At 35.7% G+C, this 16,215-nt stretch overlaps 3 protein-coding genes across 5 annotated transcripts; 1 reads left to right on the forward strand and 2 right to left on the reverse strand.

Moving 5' to 3' along the window:
• The first annotated feature begins 1,898 nt into the window (after nt 1–1,898).
• LOC106312061 (serine/threonine-protein phosphatase 6 regulatory subunit 3-like) lies at nt 1,899–7,395 on the forward strand. The gene is made up of 19 exons (XM_013749436.1): nt 1,899–2,206; nt 2,415–2,518; nt 2,605–2,694; nt 2,786–2,861; nt 2,941–3,015; nt 3,146–3,199; nt 3,606–3,665; nt 3,748–3,864; nt 3,971–4,065; nt 4,164–4,372; nt 4,610–4,707; nt 4,801–4,904; nt 4,993–5,155; nt 5,281–5,403; nt 5,504–5,586; nt 5,985–6,117; nt 6,189–6,218; nt 6,347–6,417; nt 6,500–7,395. Exons 1-19 carry the CDS (start codon nt 2,168–2,170, stop codon nt 7,206–7,208), a joined length of 2,433 nt encoding a protein of 810 aa, XP_013604890.1. The 5' UTR covers nt 1,899–2,167; the 3' UTR covers nt 7,209–7,395.
• A 47-nt stretch (nt 7,396–7,442) lies between these two features.
• Nucleotides 7,443–8,874, reverse strand: LOC106312062 (GATA transcription factor 11-like). The gene is made up of 2 exons (XM_013749438.1): nt 8,532–8,874; nt 7,443–8,105 (listed from the first exon to the last, which is right to left on the reverse strand). Exons 1-2 carry the CDS (start codon nt 8,775–8,777, stop codon nt 7,488–7,490), a joined length of 864 nt encoding a protein of 287 aa, XP_013604892.1. The 5' UTR covers nt 8,778–8,874; the 3' UTR covers nt 7,443–7,487.
• A 756-nt stretch (nt 8,875–9,630) lies between these two features.
• Nucleotides 9,631–13,411, reverse strand: LOC106309887 (protein-tyrosine sulfotransferase-like). Of its 3 annotated transcripts, none has more exons than XM_013747034.1 (13): nt 13,225–13,411; nt 12,890–12,966; nt 12,624–12,807; nt 12,455–12,526; nt 11,870–12,155; nt 11,381–11,521; nt 11,203–11,307; nt 10,973–11,117; nt 10,632–10,681; nt 10,512–10,562; nt 10,307–10,426; nt 10,098–10,232; nt 9,631–9,978 (listed from the first exon to the last, which is right to left on the reverse strand). In XM_013747034.1, the coding sequence occupies exons 2-13, from the start codon at nt 12,945–12,947 to the stop codon at nt 9,829–9,831; spliced, it is 1,497 nt and encodes a 498-aa protein (XP_013602488.1). In that variant the 5' UTR covers nt 12,948–12,966; nt 13,225–13,411; the 3' UTR covers nt 9,631–9,828. The 3 variants fall into 3 exon arrangements, with proteins under 3 accessions (XP_013602488.1, XP_013602490.1, XP_013602487.1); XM_013747036.1 differs by having other exon boundaries at nt 11,263–11,307; nt 12,890–12,969; XM_013747033.1 differs by having other exon boundaries at nt 12,890–12,969.
• Between the last annotated feature and the right edge of the window lie 2,804 nt (nt 13,412–16,215).

The following is a 16,215-nucleotide window of genomic DNA, read 5'->3' on the forward strand; positions in this document are numbered from 1 at the left end:
CAGACGGTTCTCGTGGCAAGTGAACAAACTCCTAAAACTGAGTCCCCTAATCTATAAATGGATTCACCTTAGAGTCTCAAATGGCCTCTCCTGCCAGTTCTGGACAGACAATTGGTCCCCCTTCGGCAGCTTGAGAGTTTTCTTCAACTGGGTGCTTACTCTTCCATGGGGATTTCTCCGACAGCAACTCTTGCTTCTCTTTCCTCCAATAACTCTTGGCGGCTCCCTCCATCACGCTCTGATACACAGGTTCAATTACATGCCCACTTAACTACCATCCTGCTAAATAATGAAGAGGACTACTATGAATGGGAACTTGATGTTATAGTAGTGCATAACTATTCTAATGGAAGTGTGTATCATAACCTTTGAGAAGGAAGCTTCTGTTCCTTGGTTTCAATCGGTTTGGAACAAAGGAGGAATTCCGCGCCACAATTTCCTAACATGGTTGTTTGTGTTGAATCGGTGCACAACTCGTGATAGAATCATTGGTTGGGGGCTTCAATCTTCACCGCTATGCTTGCTCTGCAATGTAGCATCTGAAAGACGAGATCATCTCTTCTTCGAATGCCCTTTCGCTTGGGGAATCTGGAGCACTTTGGCGCCAAGATGTGGTGTGAATCCTGCAAGATCTTGGCACTCAGTCATGACCCAATTGTCAACTCAAAACAGGCGATCAACAAGAGGCATACTTACTCTTCTTTGTTGGCAAGGATGTATCTATTGGACTTGGACATAACGAAATGCCAGAATTCATCGTAATGCTTTCCGATCGGGGGATGCAATCATTCGACTACTAAACAGGCAAATCAAGGATCGCATCCTGAGCTTCAGAACATCGAACCCTTCTGCCTCTTCTATCATGATGCAGCAATAGCTATCTTAACACCCCCATCACTCGCTCCAACTCTCCCCCATCCATCCTTCTCGGTCTGTTCGCGTCGTGCTCCTCTACATCTCTTTGACTTTTGATTATAACTAAGCCACCGTCCGTAGCTTCTTCAACTCTCTGCCTCCTAAACTTTTTTGGGCCTTATTGTGATTGGGTTTCTATTTGGTTAGGTTGGTTACTTAATGGTTCTTGATGTGGGTTTCTTTTTGTAACTGGGTTGGGCTCTAAAACTTAAACCTACGGCTTGTAATTTTTACATTTTTTATGCATTTCAATACGAAGAAACAGTTCAAAAAAAAAACTATATACATATACATATTACGCAAAAAGAGCTTGACTTTATTTTTAAAAAAGTGATGTTTTATCACAAGTCACCTGTGCTTGGGTGAAACATAATCCATAACAAGTTATATATAGATCACCGTCGTCATGACTCATGACTAAAACCACCACCACAAATCATCATCATATACGACCAAGAAAAATCACGAGTCAAACTTGGCAAATTTAACTAAGAGAAAAAGACAAAAATAGCACTAAATCAAGTTTTTGTTCCCAAACTAGCACTTAAGGTTAAAAGTCACAAAAATAGCACTTAATGTTTTATCAAAAGTCACAAACTTAGGGTTTAGAGTTAAAAGATGAGATTTAGGATTTAGATTTTATGGTTTAGGGTTTAGAGTTTAGGGTTTAGGGTTTAGAGTTTATGGTTTAGAGTTTAGGATTTAGAGTTTAGAGTTTAGAGTTTAGGGTTTAGGGTTTAGAGTTTAGAGTTGAGAAATGAAGTTTTGAGGATAAGATTTCAAATTTTGAAAAATAAAAAAATTAAAATTTTCAAATGATAAACTTAGAAAGTTGCTATTTTGATCATTTTAGTTTTTGAATGTTATTTTTGTGATATAAACTTAGAAAGATGCTATTTTGGAGATTTGCCCTTTAACTAAATTTTAATTAATAACACACACTCAGTCAAGTTCCTTTATATGATAAATAAAGTCTTAAGATAAAACAAAAACAAATAAGAATAAGCCTCGTTTGTTTTTTTTTTTACTTTTCCCCTCTCTTCATCGCTGCTCTCTTTTCTCAGGATCTCCAATCAATCAATCTCTCTGTTTGACTGATCGGTTAGGGTTTCTCTCAATCTCCCCCCCAGACGAAATCGCCGCCGAAGAAGCAGCGATTACCTAGATTCTTCACAGCTTAGGGTTCTAGGATCTATTCCTTTTTCTCAGCTACGGCGAAGCTTTTCAGCTCATCTCCTCCCTCGCAGCAGCCATGTTCTGGAAGCTCACATCTCTCTCTGCATCCTCTCCGGTGAGCTAACAGATAATCTTCTTTTTGTTCTTTTCGTGTTGCTTTTTCCCTTGAAATTGAATTTTAGGTTCGTTACTTTGAACGGTTCTTCTGGGATTGTGTGTGTGTGTGTGTGTGCGCGTCGTTATCTGCTTACTTTTGGATCATTGACCTTTCTCTTTCTCCTTGCTTTGAACTTGTGTATTGATTTTTCTTTGATTTATGTTAGGTGGAGACGATTCTAGACAAAGAAAACTTCACCTTGGAAGAGCTTCTTGACGAGGAAGAGATTATTCAAGAGTGCAAGGCTTTGAATAGCCGCCTCATTAATTTGTAATCTTTTTTTTTTATTTTTTTTATTTTTGCTTATTAATAATAAACGCTATATGGATTTGTTGAGTGTTAATTAATGATTGCAGTCTAAGGGATAAAGCTCAGGTGGAGCAGTTATTGCGGTATATTGTTGAAGAACCTCCGAGTGATGCTGATGATAGTAAACGTGCTTTCAAGTAAAATATATATGCTTTCTTGCTGGAGTTTTTACCTTGTCTTACTCTTTTGTTTCCTCTCGGGCTGATAAATGGTTTCTTCTTCTCTTAGGTTTCCATTCATCTCGTGTGAGATATTTACATGTGAAATTGATGTTATTCTAAAGACTTTGGTGGAGGAGGACGAGGTATTTTTTCTTCTTTCATCCTTTTTACCTTTCTCACAGATGACATTTCATACTTATCACTTGGTGGCTTATGTTGCAGCTGATGGACTTGCTTTTCTCCTTTCTGGAACCAAATCGTCCTCACAGTGCATTGCTGGCTGGCTATTTCAGCAAGGTATTCTTACAGTACGTTAGTTTGTGTATTAGCCAACTTCCAGTAGTTTATCCTTACAGTCTATGGCTGCAATAATTTCAAAGTTCTGCAACCGTGCAGCATACTTCTTACTTGTCTCTTCTTGGTGTAGGTCGTCATTTGCCTTATGGTGAGAAAGACTGCAGCGCTTATGAATTATGTAAAAGTAAGTAATAACGTTTAGTTAATAAATGGTCTTATTTTCTCTCTCACTTTCTTGCCTGAGTGTTATGATTAGATTATTTTTTTAGCTGAAAAGTGTGTACATCTCTGTCAAATCCGGGTCGACGACCTATTATAGGTGGCTGGAAATTTAGATGAGAACTTGATGATAAATTAGGGAATTTATTTGACCTGATTACTGGAATTTTGTAGGAGCATGGTAGAGTAAGTCTTGACAGATAGATGTAGTGCATTGTAAGAATATAAGATTGACATGACCCTATTCTTCAGTTGAATTGCTGAAAGTTATTATCTCATGATAACAAAAATTAGTTGAATCGTTTATGATTTGTTTTGTGTTGAGGTACCTACACTGGCTACTATTCTTAAAGTAACTTTTGTGATCGCAGGGGCATCAAAATGTTTTCTGCCAGCTGGTTGATTTGATTGGAATAACATCCATCATGGAGGTAATTGGTTGTTTAGACGCAGTGCATCTTGGTGTGGCTTCAGAGGTTATTTCTGCAATGTTATTTATGAGACACTGTGTAGGTTTTGGTTCGCTTGGTGGGGGCTGATGATCACGTTTATCCCAACTTTCTGGATGTGATGCAATGGTTGGCGGATAGCAATTTACTTGAAATGATTGTGGACAAACTTAAACCATCTGTAAGTGGTGAAGCTTTTCTATATTCATCTAAAAGACAAGAGGCTAGTGGCTTTCAGTCTGATCTAATATATGTAGTTTCTTACGATTTTTTCCAACTTGAATCAGTGTCCTCCTGAGGTTCAGGCAAATGCAGCAGAAACATTATGTGCAATTTCTCGGAATGCACCGTCAGCTTTAGCTTCACAGCTCTCTAGCCCTGGGTTTGTAATCTTTTCTTCCATTATTGAATCATATTGTTTCAATATGTTGATACATAATAATTTCACGAGGCATCACAACTTGTTCCCTGTTTTTGCAGCTTTGTTTCTAGGATACTTGGTCATGCTCTTGAAGACTCACACTCAAAATCTTGTCTAGTTCATTCGCTTTCAGTATGCACTTCTCTGTTAGATCCGAGGAAATCTGCTACGTCATCATCGATGTTCAATTCTTATAGTGGTCAACATATGTTCGAGTCTCCTGTCCCAGTGTCCCAGGAGACAATTGGTGCCATGCTTCCTAAACTCAGTAAGTTTGATCATATGATGTAATATCTTCACATGACTAGCAAGATTTGTACTCCCCTCCTTTTTGTCCTATTTTGGTTTATACTGATTTATATGAAACTTCTGTCATAGTAATACCATAAATTCTTGGAAACTTTACGTAGTTCTTGTATATGTAGGATACGGTCTCATACAAGTATTCCATATCTGGGTTTACGTATTCAATGGCCTTAAATAATCAATTATTTTTCTTCTGCAGACGACTTGCTTATGCTTCTCACGGTAGCACCTGACAGCACAGTATTGCCTACAACATATGGTGAACTGAAGCCTCCTCTTGGGAAGCATCGTCTAAAGGTCAGATCCAAATTTATAGTAACAACAGTGCTTTTTTTTATAATTGTAAAGTCTCTATGTTTAGATAGACTGAGTTCCCTATTTTTGTTTCAGATTGTGGAGTTTATTGCAATTTTGTTGAGAACTGGAAGTGAAGCTGCACAGAAGGAGTTAGTTAGTTCAGGAACAATTAAAAGAACCCTTGATCTGTTTTTCGAGTAGGCATTTGACAAACTTCAAACTCTTGATCTCAGTGTTGTGATTTCTACTAGATCTTAACTAATCAAATGTTGTCAACACATGTAGGTACCCATACAATAACGCTCTGCATCATCAAGTGGAGAGTATAATACTTTCTTGTTTGGAAAACAAGAGCGAATTGATGGTTAACCATATTCTTCGAGAATGCAATCTGATTGGAAAGTTCCTAGCTTCAGACAAGGACTCGGATCTCTCAGGCGATAGCCAGGTATAACAATTTGCTACGACGTAGTGTCATGTTAAGGCAGTGTCAAATTAAAGCCATTGATTCACTACTCCGAAGTTCATATTAGCTGACAAGTATTGTCTGCCATTTTCTTTTGTGTGAGGTAGCCCACGATAGCCGCCACTGGGAAGAAAACCCCTCGAGTCGGATATATTGGACATATCACAAGAATATCTAATAAAATTGTTCAGCTGGGTACCAGCAATGACCAGATAAAGACATACCTCCAGGTTCGTATTACAATCATACAAGCTCTGCTGTTTAGTTTTTCTTCTGTCACCGTATACGGAATATAGCTGTCCTCACACTTTTTAATTCTCAAATCTTTAGGAAAACAACGAATGGAATGAGTGGCAAGGTAGTGTTCTGCAGGAACGCAACACTGTTGAGAATGTCTACAGATGGGGATGCGGGTACGTTCATTACCTCTGCTCACTAATCATATATAGTAACCAGCAAAATAATCAGTCAATGCTACGTATGCTGATTATTGATGTAAAAGTTTATGTGCGATCCTTGTCCATATTTGAATAATACCCTTAAAAATGTTACTTAATGTTGACTGACGCTAGTAAGTTCTGCCGTAAGGTAACCAATCACGAAAACTTCTCATGATTAGTAAGACCTGATAAACTGCAGTGTTTGCTCTATAATACATGTCAAATATGTATGTATATATATTGTGGTGATCTGTTGTGAGACTTTGGATTATTACTCTAGCATTGTACAACTTAAAGTCTTACTCTCATGATATCCCTTCTCGTCATGTACTCTTGGTTGTATATATTTCTGAACCCACTTTTAAATGCAGGCGCCCAACCACAGTACAAGATAGGATAAGAGATAGCGATGAGGAAGACAAGGATTATGATGTTGCTGCTCTGGCCAATAATTTAAGCCAAGCCTTTAGGTACCAAACGTATGATAATGGTGACAATGGAGAGGTAATGCTCTCTTTTTCCCTCATTTATGAACGATTTTAAATGATACTGAATCTTATCATCTCTTTGGTTAGGACCACATTGCTCTCGACAGAGATGATGATGTAAGTCTTCCAAAATTCCTCTTCCCCCCTTTTCTTTAAACAAACGTATCTGCATCTTTTATCACACCCTGATAGATATACATCAATAACATTATTTTGAAAATTTGGAATTGGTTCATGCTACATAGGATGTTTACTTCGATGATGAATCTGCTGAAGTAATAATTTCATCCTTAAGACTCGGCGATGACCAAGGAAGGTAAGTTATTTGCATTTTGCTGATAGACTCATGAACATCTGTCCAAATAATGACTCGAGTCTTTCTCGTTACTTTTCCGCAGCTTGTTTACAAACTCAGATTGGTTCACATTCCAAGACGACAGATTCAGCAGCACGCCTCCCGACCCAGCAGGTTCCAATACAATAGAGGACGCGGAGTTGAACAGAACCGTCAATGCCAACACCAGCAGCAGTGACGACGACGAGGTTGTGGTTGGAGTAGAAGACGATGATCTCACCAGGAATCCAAAAGATAGCGCGTTGAACACAGGTGAAACCAACTTCCAAACGGAGAGTCCAATGGGGTTCTTCGACTTCAACACGTTGGAGAAAACCGAAGAAGCTTTTTCAGAACAGCCACCCGGATGGGTTGGGTGGGACGAACCATCATCCGATATGCAAGTGAGTGGCACTGGTCTGAACCCATTCCTCGATGATGATGATGAGGACAGCAAAAACGTGATGAACCTCGACACACCAATGCTCGAGGCAAAAACCGAACCTGTGATTCCAAACGGGTCGTCGTCCCCTACGGAAAGATCACTGTTCGAGAAGGATGTGGAGTTTGTGGGGGTGGAAGCAGAAGGGACAGAGAAAGCGATGGAGCAAGCGATGAAAGAAGGGATTGTAGGAGAAGCTGGAGCCATGAAGATAAACATGGAGACTGGTGAAGACAGCCAAAAGGCGGAGGAAAGTAGTTCAGGAGGAGAGAAGGAGTTCAACGATAACAACTACTGGAAAGTGGATCAAGATGTCGGAGTTTTGGAGTAATGTCAGTTTATCTGTACAGTGTGATTTTGTATGAGAGTGTTTACGTAAGAAAACTTAAGTTGAAGAGTCTGAAAAAACATGTTTCCTGTTGTTGGCCTGTTCTTTCGAAGTTTGAATCGTGTCTTCTGAAAGAACAACATAAGATAGAGATAAAATTTGTAAAAGTTAGACCTAACTTCAAACTAAACCCCTCTAAAACAGTCACTAAACCCTACGTTTGTATACCATCTCTTCCTGCAGTGAGTTCCCAAACTCAAAACTGATTCAGCCTTCTTGTCTCTATGCTCTTGATATCATTCCGTGAATCATTTTGGTGTGGAACTGATCACCTTCATTCCTCCTCATCTCCATGATCTTCCTGTGTGAGTTTGAATGCACAGATGGGACGAAGGTCGGGCTCGAGGCTGGTCTGTACTCTGGAACTAGACGGCCTGATCTGAACCTCACGCCGCAAGCGTTGCAGAGAGTCTTTGGTCCATTGGGTCCTTCCCTCCACTGCGGAGTCTCGGTTGTCTCACAGTGATTGCATTTTCTTGTCACTTGGGATGAAATCTTGCGTCCCTTCTTGGCATGTTGTTCAAAAGCATAGTAAGTCCTGAATCCTGATTCGCCAGGAGTTAACTTCTCAGGCTTACTGGCTTCAAACGAGTGAAGGTATTTGAATCTCACTGGTGTGGGTGTGGGGCGTTTGCGCTTGCTTCTCATGCCTTTCACAGGGGAAGTCATTCTCTGAGATCTTGAGTCCTGTGGTGAGAAAGAAGCATAGTTGCTCTCAAAAACTGACACTGGGCTTAAAGACTGAAACAGCTTTGAGACTTTGATATCATGAGGTGATGAAGCCTGGTGGAGAGTGCTGCTGTTTATGCCAGACAAGGCTCCACAAGCACCGGACTGTTTCTGCACCCATGAAAGAATATTAGACTTTAACCTCCTCAGTCTTATGATCTATCTACTGCGGTAAAATATTACCCAAAAGAAATCTATGGCGGTAAAAAAAACTGCCAAGGTTTGAACCCCAAAGTCATTGTCATTATATTATACTATGACAGACATATTCTGCATAAGTGTTATAATACTGCATGTGTGAGTAAATATATATAAAGTAATATGTATAAGTAAATTATCAAAGCATATGAATACTTTCACAAACTCTTCTAACCTAAAGCAGTAAAAAAGTATGACCAATATGTTACATAATATCATGCAAATCGTGGTTGTTAGTAAATATATACCAACTGACCCATATTATGACATGTTGTAACCTGAGATAATACTAATCTGAAAATATATGCTTTTGAGTTTTGGCAGCAAGGAAGAACTCACCAAAACAGGTACCGTCCCCAGAGGGCCGAGCCTGTTAACGCCACAAGAGGAGGTGAACTCCGAGGGAAAACTCGTAAAGACATCCATAGGAGGAGGTTCGAGGTGTTGAAATTTGGCTTCCCAATCTTCTACCTCACCATTGGTGGTGACATCATCAATGTCTTGTAATGGAAAGTCGATGGTGTTGATGAAGTCATCAAAGAAATCATCAGCAGTAAGACCTTCCTCAGGTAACCAATTCATCATCCTAGGGACACAAATATACACGTGAAGAAACTAAACAGGACCAAGAGAGAAAAAGAGAGAGTGACGTATGAACCTTGTCAAGATAGTATATATATATATATATGGACTACTACACGGAGAGATAAAAGAGTCGTACGATGTGTTTTTTTTCTTTGCAATGTCTCGTGTCGTGTTCTTTTTATAAAGATTAGAATTAAAACGAAAATATGGTAAGTGCTTTATCATGTAGACATAACTTAACTTTAAAGAAAATACGCAATCGATTTTGGTTCTATAATGGAGGAAAGAAAATATATATCTTTTTTTTTTTTGATCATAAAAGAAAATATATATCTATTAACGCGTCTTTACTTAAAAACATTTTAGTAACTCAATAAATGTTTTTTTTTCTCTAAACGAATCAATAAATACATTAACCGAACATACTTAGCTGTATAAAATTCAATTCACACGTTGTAGTTAATACCAAGTAGTTCTGTACCTTATCTTCTGCAGTAAATAGGATCTTTTACGAACATTCGAATACAAATAAATAAGGTAAGTAAATGATAGATATTACCTGTCAAATATATATCGACAAGAATGGATGAGGATGAGCATATGTCGGTCAAATAAACCATATCATACAATAAATATATATCATATGGTATTGATATTGATGTCCAAGATATAAGAAAATAAAAAGAATTTTGAGTATCATGATATTTGTTTTTCCTTTTGTAATTTAAAACCACTAAAAAATAGAGGATTAAGCTAAGACTTTAGATTATAGTTTACCAACAAAGAAAATACTTTAGCTTATTTTATTCTTTATAATAAATAAAACTATTTTCGTTTATATTTTTTAGCCATTTTATAAGAAAGAAGATATGGGCTTACTTCTAATTTTCCCCTTTTCACCTGTAAGGCCCAAAACTTTTTCTCTACCACGAGAAGTAGAAAAGAAAACAAGAGAATATTACAACTGGACCCAGAAGCTTTAAGAATATTACAATTAGACCCAAAATCTTCTCCCAACTGCCTAATTTGGCCCCAAAGAAAGTGAGGATGATCAAATCTTAACCTTAGAGGTTCTTCTTCTTCTAGCATTTACAAATAGAAAGAAAAGGAAGAGCAGTAAAAGCATCAATGCCACTGTCCACAGCTTCTCATCATCCATTTCTCCAAATACGTTCTGCAGATCAACAATGCTTCTCTTAGACTGCACACATACAACAACAACATTGTCAATGAGAAACCTTGAGCAAGTTTCATTGCAACTCTTATCTTCAAAACAAATGGTGAAACTGAAAACTCTCTGGATCAAGAAGAGGGACTTACTGTTGAAACGATCTTCTTTGACACAAGTTCATGTTCTTTGACAAAGATCTCTTTTGCATACTTGTAAAGCTCCACATCTAGATTGTTAAGCGATTTGATCTGCTGAATCACCTCTCTAGGAACTCTTGTACGTGTCTGTAAAATGCATTATTGATTATTCAAGCCTTCTCCTCTCATTTGCTTTCATGTCCTAAACAATTTTTTTTTACCTCTGTGGTGAAATTTGCTGGCGAGATTCTCTTCAAGGAGTTGACACGTCTGGTTCCTTGGGACTTCCGTAGATGAGTACTGCAGCCTTCATAGACTTCCATTAGAGTTTTCACCGTCATCTGAGGTGTATTCAACACACATAAGGATCACAACACTTCACATGTTGTTGATCATAAAGGCTAAAAAAAAAGAAAAGTTACTTACAGTCCCACTCTTAGCTTCTATCTTGTCAGATGCAACTTTAGTTGTACCATTCTGCAATGTCAGTCATCTTCAGCAAGAAAATTACAATTTAATGTATTACTATGAGGAGCAGAACTTTACCTTAATCTCACTCTTATCTGACCCTGATTCTGAAACTGTATCCCTTTCTTCTGAAGCATCAAGAGAACATATGATTACAATTACAAGTTTGTATACAAGAACTGTCAATCTCAAAAATTAATCTAAAGAACAGTTGAATGAGTGCTATAATGAGTTTTGGACTTCTAAAAGCAAAACAATAAAATAAAAACCATCACAGTCAACACCTTAAGCATAGATCCAAGAGAGGTATACTCTGAGCAAATGTCACTGTGACTACAGAATGATTCATTACCCTGACTCTATGTTGCTATGTTCTTATCGGATAAAAGAGTATTGAAAGATGAGAAACTTACACTAACCTGATTTAGTAGTTTTGGATTTTGCAGTTACGTTTGACATAACCACTTGGGAAAGCACCTGAGAGCCCACTACATTAGCAAAAAGCGATGCAGATTCTCTATGCTCCTCTGTAAGTCCAACATACAACATGCTATCCAACCTTCTCTGCAAAGACCAGAAAAGAGTACAAGAGAACAATACCAAGATGCGTCTCTCGTTACGATGAAGAACTAAGTGTTAAACAAACTACCTTGGCGACTTGAAGAACAAGCTCGCCGAGGCTTTTATACTTCTGCACACAATGCCTAACCTCGTGTGCTTCTGCTAAATGTGAATTGTTTGTCAATCCTGCAATCTGTGAAAATGAAATGAAAATTCTCTGGAGATCACTTAACAAAAGAAAAACAAAGAAACATGACAAAAAGTACCTGAAACGTAGCTCCATTGTGGATTATGTCATGAGCAGTGGGAGTATCGAGATACTTGTGCAGCGGCATAAGCATCTCCTCCATGCCATAAGGGTTAGCGTCTTCAATGATGACCACTCCCTTAACTTTTCTTGCATCTCTCTAATCAAAGACAAAGCATGAGTAACACAAGCTTCAGACGATAGTCTTGTCATGGTTCTAAACATTGGTCTAGGCGACAACTCGGTCCTAGCCAAAACAATTTTCTTAAAATTCGATTTATAGAATTCAAATCAGTTTAAAATGTTCTAAATCGGTTTAAATCGATCTTAATTAGTCTACATCTGTTAAATTAAGCAATAATATTCGTAGAAATCTACAAAGTTGTCTGATTTTTTTTTTGTTTGGTGTATCTAATTTTGACATTTCATCAAAATAATTTTATAATTAAACTCAAAAACTATAACTATACCCAAAAACTATGTTCAAAGGAAGGTGAAGGGGATGTACCCGAGCAAAGAGGTCTTCTCTCATCCATGGAACAAGGTACTTCCAAGGCCATATGTCTAGCGTGCTTATAACATTCTTCTTGCGGATGCGGCCAGCCATCCTTGCAGCAGAAGTTAAATTGGGATGCACCAAGAACCTAGCTGCTACCTCTACTGAAAACTCGTAAGTGCTCAGCACACGCGCAACGGGATCACGGACTATTGTCATCACCGAAGTTTTATCCCTCGGTAGCATTTCCATCAAACTGTAGTCATCATGCGTCGCCAACAACTTGCACTTCTCCTTCCTATAGATTCAGAGAGGGGAACAAAGCTTTCATTAGAAGTTATCTTTCACAAGCCACATAATCTTTGGCAGTGTTCTAAAAAATCGGTCTAGGTAGCGACGAGATGTCCTTCTAATCAGCAAATCGGATCTAAACGAAATAATTTTTTAGACTGATTTTTTTCAAAGTTATTAAAAAAATCGGTCTACTAGCCCGCCTAATTAATAATCTCATATAAGCCGCATAGCTATTTTTTGAACATAAATCTTTGGCATCAAAACAATGAAGTTAATGACAAAAGAGAGGAGACACAACCATACCTTGGATTGAAACGGAGCTTGTCGTAAGAACGAGGACATTCCTCAGCGTTATCATACAACTTCCTCAAGAAACTACAAGAGAGGAGGACTACAAAGCATTAAACCACACACTACCGATCAAAAGAAATCATTTTTCAGTTCAGTTTTTGGTAAGAGAGAGAGATCACACCAGTTAAAGTAGGTTCTGCCACCAGTTCGAGGAACATGGAGAAAGAAGAGCAGATCCTGAAGAGAGCGTTTGTCTTTGTTATTAGAATGTTGTTCTTCACTAGAAGATGAAGAAGAAGCATCCGCCCATCTTTTCACAACTCTTTCGCAGTGACCAAACTCAAGTTCCGCAGAGGAGACAAGAACTGAATGTGAAAAAAAGGAACAAGCTTTATGAAACAGGAACCAATCAAAATCTATGTAAGTAACATTCTTTACATTACAAACCTGAGCAGAGAAGTATTAACCCCACGAGAGCCAGCTTCGAGATACGATTCATTTGCATTGCGCCCCGACTTCGAACCCTACTGGTGACGAATCAAAATACAGAATAAAAATCAAAGCTTTACGAGAAAGAAAGAGATTCCGACACGAATAAAACAGAGAAACTGAAAACGGTTGAAGAGTTTTGTGTACTAAAAGTAAATATAAAACGAAACAAAACTGAAAATGTTGGGAGAAGGAGACAAGAGGGACAAGAGGGGTGGGGGGACCCAGAAGATCGCAAAAATTAAATGTGAAAGGAACAGAGGAACATGAGAGAGAAGAGAGAGGAGGCCTACGTGTATTCAGTGTATGGGGAATCGAGATCTCGTGCTCATAAATTCTCCTCGATCGATGTTACTAGGCCCTGCGATAAGCTCAAAACCAAGGATGAAAGAACGAAGAGAGATTTGTGTGCGCTCCCGAGAGAAGAGTTGGTCACGAAAAAACTAAACTTTTAGGAAACACGCACTGAGGAGGAGAGGACACTAGTGCGAGAATTGATTATGCTTATACAATAGAGAGAGAGAGTTTTCATTTTTTTTGGATCAATGCTTTTTTTTTTTTGTGTGTTTTTATTTTATCTAAGAAATAAATATTTAGCTTCTTGTAAAGAATTTGCCAAAAATCCTCACTTATGATCTTCCAAAATTTACTATTTATTGACTTTGATTAATCTAAAAAAAATCAACTATCTTTCCATTATTTTTTTTTTAAATCCATATCTTTTCGGTTTTCTTTGTGAACAATGTTTTGACTCCTCTTTAACTTTTAACTAGTTTTCGACCCGCACGTCCATGCAGATATTTTTATCATTTTATAAATATATTTGATATTGTTACAAATGTTATGACTATATAATTTTTATTTTAATATTATATATTATGTAACTCTATAGTATTTTATATTTCTTATTCGACATTATTAATATATAGTGATTTGCTTAATACATTTTATTTTGTTATTAATTTTATTACTTACAAATATATTTTCGAGTTAGATACAATACAAAAATAGTCATCATGTGCACGGAGGCTTTGATTGCAAACATTAAAAAGGCTGAGAGAGGAAAACATTTGACGGGGATGAAGGTGGCTAGAGCTAGCCCGACAATATCTCATTTGCTTTTTGCAGATGATAGCCTCTTCTTTTGTAAAGCACAAAAGGAAGAATGTCAAACCATTCTCAGGATTTTAAAGGAATATGAAGTGGTTTTCGGGCCAACTGATCAACTATTTTTGAAGACTATTTTTGAGTTTGGAAGATTAAAAAACTATTTTTGAGTTTGGATGATTACAAAACTATTTTTGAGTTTGGAAAATTACATGAATTTTGACTTTGATTTTGTTACTACATTAATACATTATTTTATACAAAATATTGAATTTTGGCAATATTTTCTAAAATTTCCTCAGCATATTTTGTTATAATTAAAATAAAAATAAATTTATAATTAAAATATGATTTGTGATTAACATTTAAATGAATTATTAAAATTTCATAGTTTTATAATAACATAATTTTAAAATAGTACATGAACTAAATCTTATTATATACTATTATATTTTTGTATATAAACATTTTTAAACAATGCATTGTTTAAGTTTCAAAATAAATAAAAAGAAAATATATAGTTGTTGATATAAAAGTTTAACCTATGTTAATAAATTTATTCCTGGGTAAAAATATTAAATAGTTTACGAATTTTAACTCATTTTAATGATGAGAAATAATTTATTTAAATGAAACAAATATATTTTTTTGTTAATTTACCTATTTAATATTATTTTGTCATATTTAATTCATAAATCACTTCTATTTTTTTTTAATCATTAGTCACTTCTATTTTATATAGTACAAAATATAATTACAAAATATAATTACAAAATTTATAAAAAGTATTATAATTTTTTTATTTTCTTGTTTTAGAATAAAACTTTAATTAAAATTAATTTATAATAACATTATATTGCTAATTACAAAATTAATTAATGTGCTATTTTACAAAAATATTTAAAATTTTAGTAAAATTTTCTCAGATTCTTTCTCAACATATTTTGTTATAATTAAAAAATAAAAATAAAATATTTTATAGTAGATAAAATTATGATCATAAATTAATAGATTAGACTAGATTACAATCCGTGCTAAGCGCGGTTATATTTGTTTTATAGTAATAAAAAATTTTAATTGATAAATTGATTGAATATGTAGTTTAACATTTAGTGTTACATATTTTTAATATATGTTGAATGTGTATTTCTAAATTATAAAAAATTAAATATTTTCGTACGCGGGTTAACACATAGATTTTGAAAAAAATTCAAAAATATGAAAATATTATTTTATTGCATAGTTGCATCCTTCACTAACATATGATGAAGTTCGAAGAAGTTTAGAACTTTTGTTGTCTCTGTTTCTCTAGAAAATAGCGATTTTATAGTGTTTAGTCCACCAATTTAGGGAGTATTATGATGAAGTTCAAAGAAGTTTAGAACTTTTGTTGTCTCTGTTTCTCTAGAAAATAGCGATTTTATAGTGTTTAGTCCACCAATTTAGGGAGTATTATGAAGTTTTATTAAATTAATTAACAAAAAATTAAAACGATGCACATGTACCATGAAAGAAAGTTTAATGTACACTAATACAAATGTATAATGTGTTTAGAAATTTTAAAACAACACTAAAGATCATAGGCTTCAGTATATAGAGCATTTACCGAAAAACTTAATATTTTCGTAGGGGGTTAACACATAGATTTTAAGAAAAATTAAAAAATATGAACATACTGTTTTAATGCATAGTTGCATCCTTCACTAACATATGATGAAGTTCAAGGAGGTTTAGAACCTTTGTTGTCTCTGTTTTTCTAGAAAATAGCGATTTTATAGTAGTTAGTCCACCAATTTAGGGAGTATAATGAAATTTTACTAAATTAATTGACAAAAAATTAAAAAGATGCTCTTGTACCATGAAATAGAGTTTAATATACATTAATAAAAATGTAGAATGTGTTTAGAAAATTTAAAACAACACTAAAGATCATAGGCTTCAGTATATAGAGCATTTACCCAAAAATTCAACACATAGATTTTAAAAAAAATATAAAAAATATGAAAATACTGTTTTAATGCATAGTTGCATCCTTCACTAATATATGATAAAGTTTAAAGAGGTTTAGAACTTTTGTTGTCTCCGTTTCTCTAGGAAATAGCGATTTTATAGTGGTTAGTCTACCAATTTAGGGAGTATTACGAAGTTTTACTAAATTAATTGACAAAAAATTAAAA

This window comes from Brassica oleracea, chromosome C8, assembly GCF_000695525.1.
Source record: "Brassica oleracea var. oleracea cultivar TO1000 chromosome C8, BOL, whole genome shotgun sequence".
Taxonomy (NCBI): Eukaryota; Viridiplantae; Streptophyta; class Magnoliopsida; order Brassicales; family Brassicaceae; genus Brassica; species Brassica oleracea.

Coding starts and splice junctions, on each gene's coding strand:
- LOC106312062 (XM_013749438.1), bottom strand. CDS start 8,777: ATGATGAATTGGTTACCTGAGGAAGGTCTTACTGCTGATGATTTCTTT. Junction 8,106..8,531: donor TGGGGACGGTACCTGTTTTG/GTGAGTTCTTCC, acceptor TCATGGGTGCAG/AAACAGTCCGGTGCTTGTGG.
- LOC106309887 (XM_013747034.1), bottom strand. CDS start 12,947: ATGCAAATGAATCGTATCTCGAAGCTGGCTCTCGTGGGGTTAATACTT. Junction 11,308..11,380: donor ACAATGGAGCTACGTTTCAG/GTACTTTTTGTC, acceptor TCATTTTCACAG/ATTGCAGGATTGACAAACAA. Junction 10,563..10,631: donor CAGATAAGAGTGAGATTAAG/GTAAAGTTCTGC, acceptor CTGACATTGCAG/AATGGTACAACTAAAGTTGC.
- LOC106312061 (XM_013749436.1), top strand. CDS start 2,168: ATGTTCTGGAAGCTCACATCTCTCTCTGCATCCTCTCCG. Junction 2,695..2,785: donor GATAGTAAACGTGCTTTCAA/GTAAAATATATA, acceptor TTCTTCTCTTAG/GTTTCCATTCATCTCGTGTG. Junction 4,905..4,992: donor ACCCTTGATCTGTTTTTCGA/GTAGGCATTTGA, acceptor CAACACATGTAG/GTACCCATACAATAACGCTC.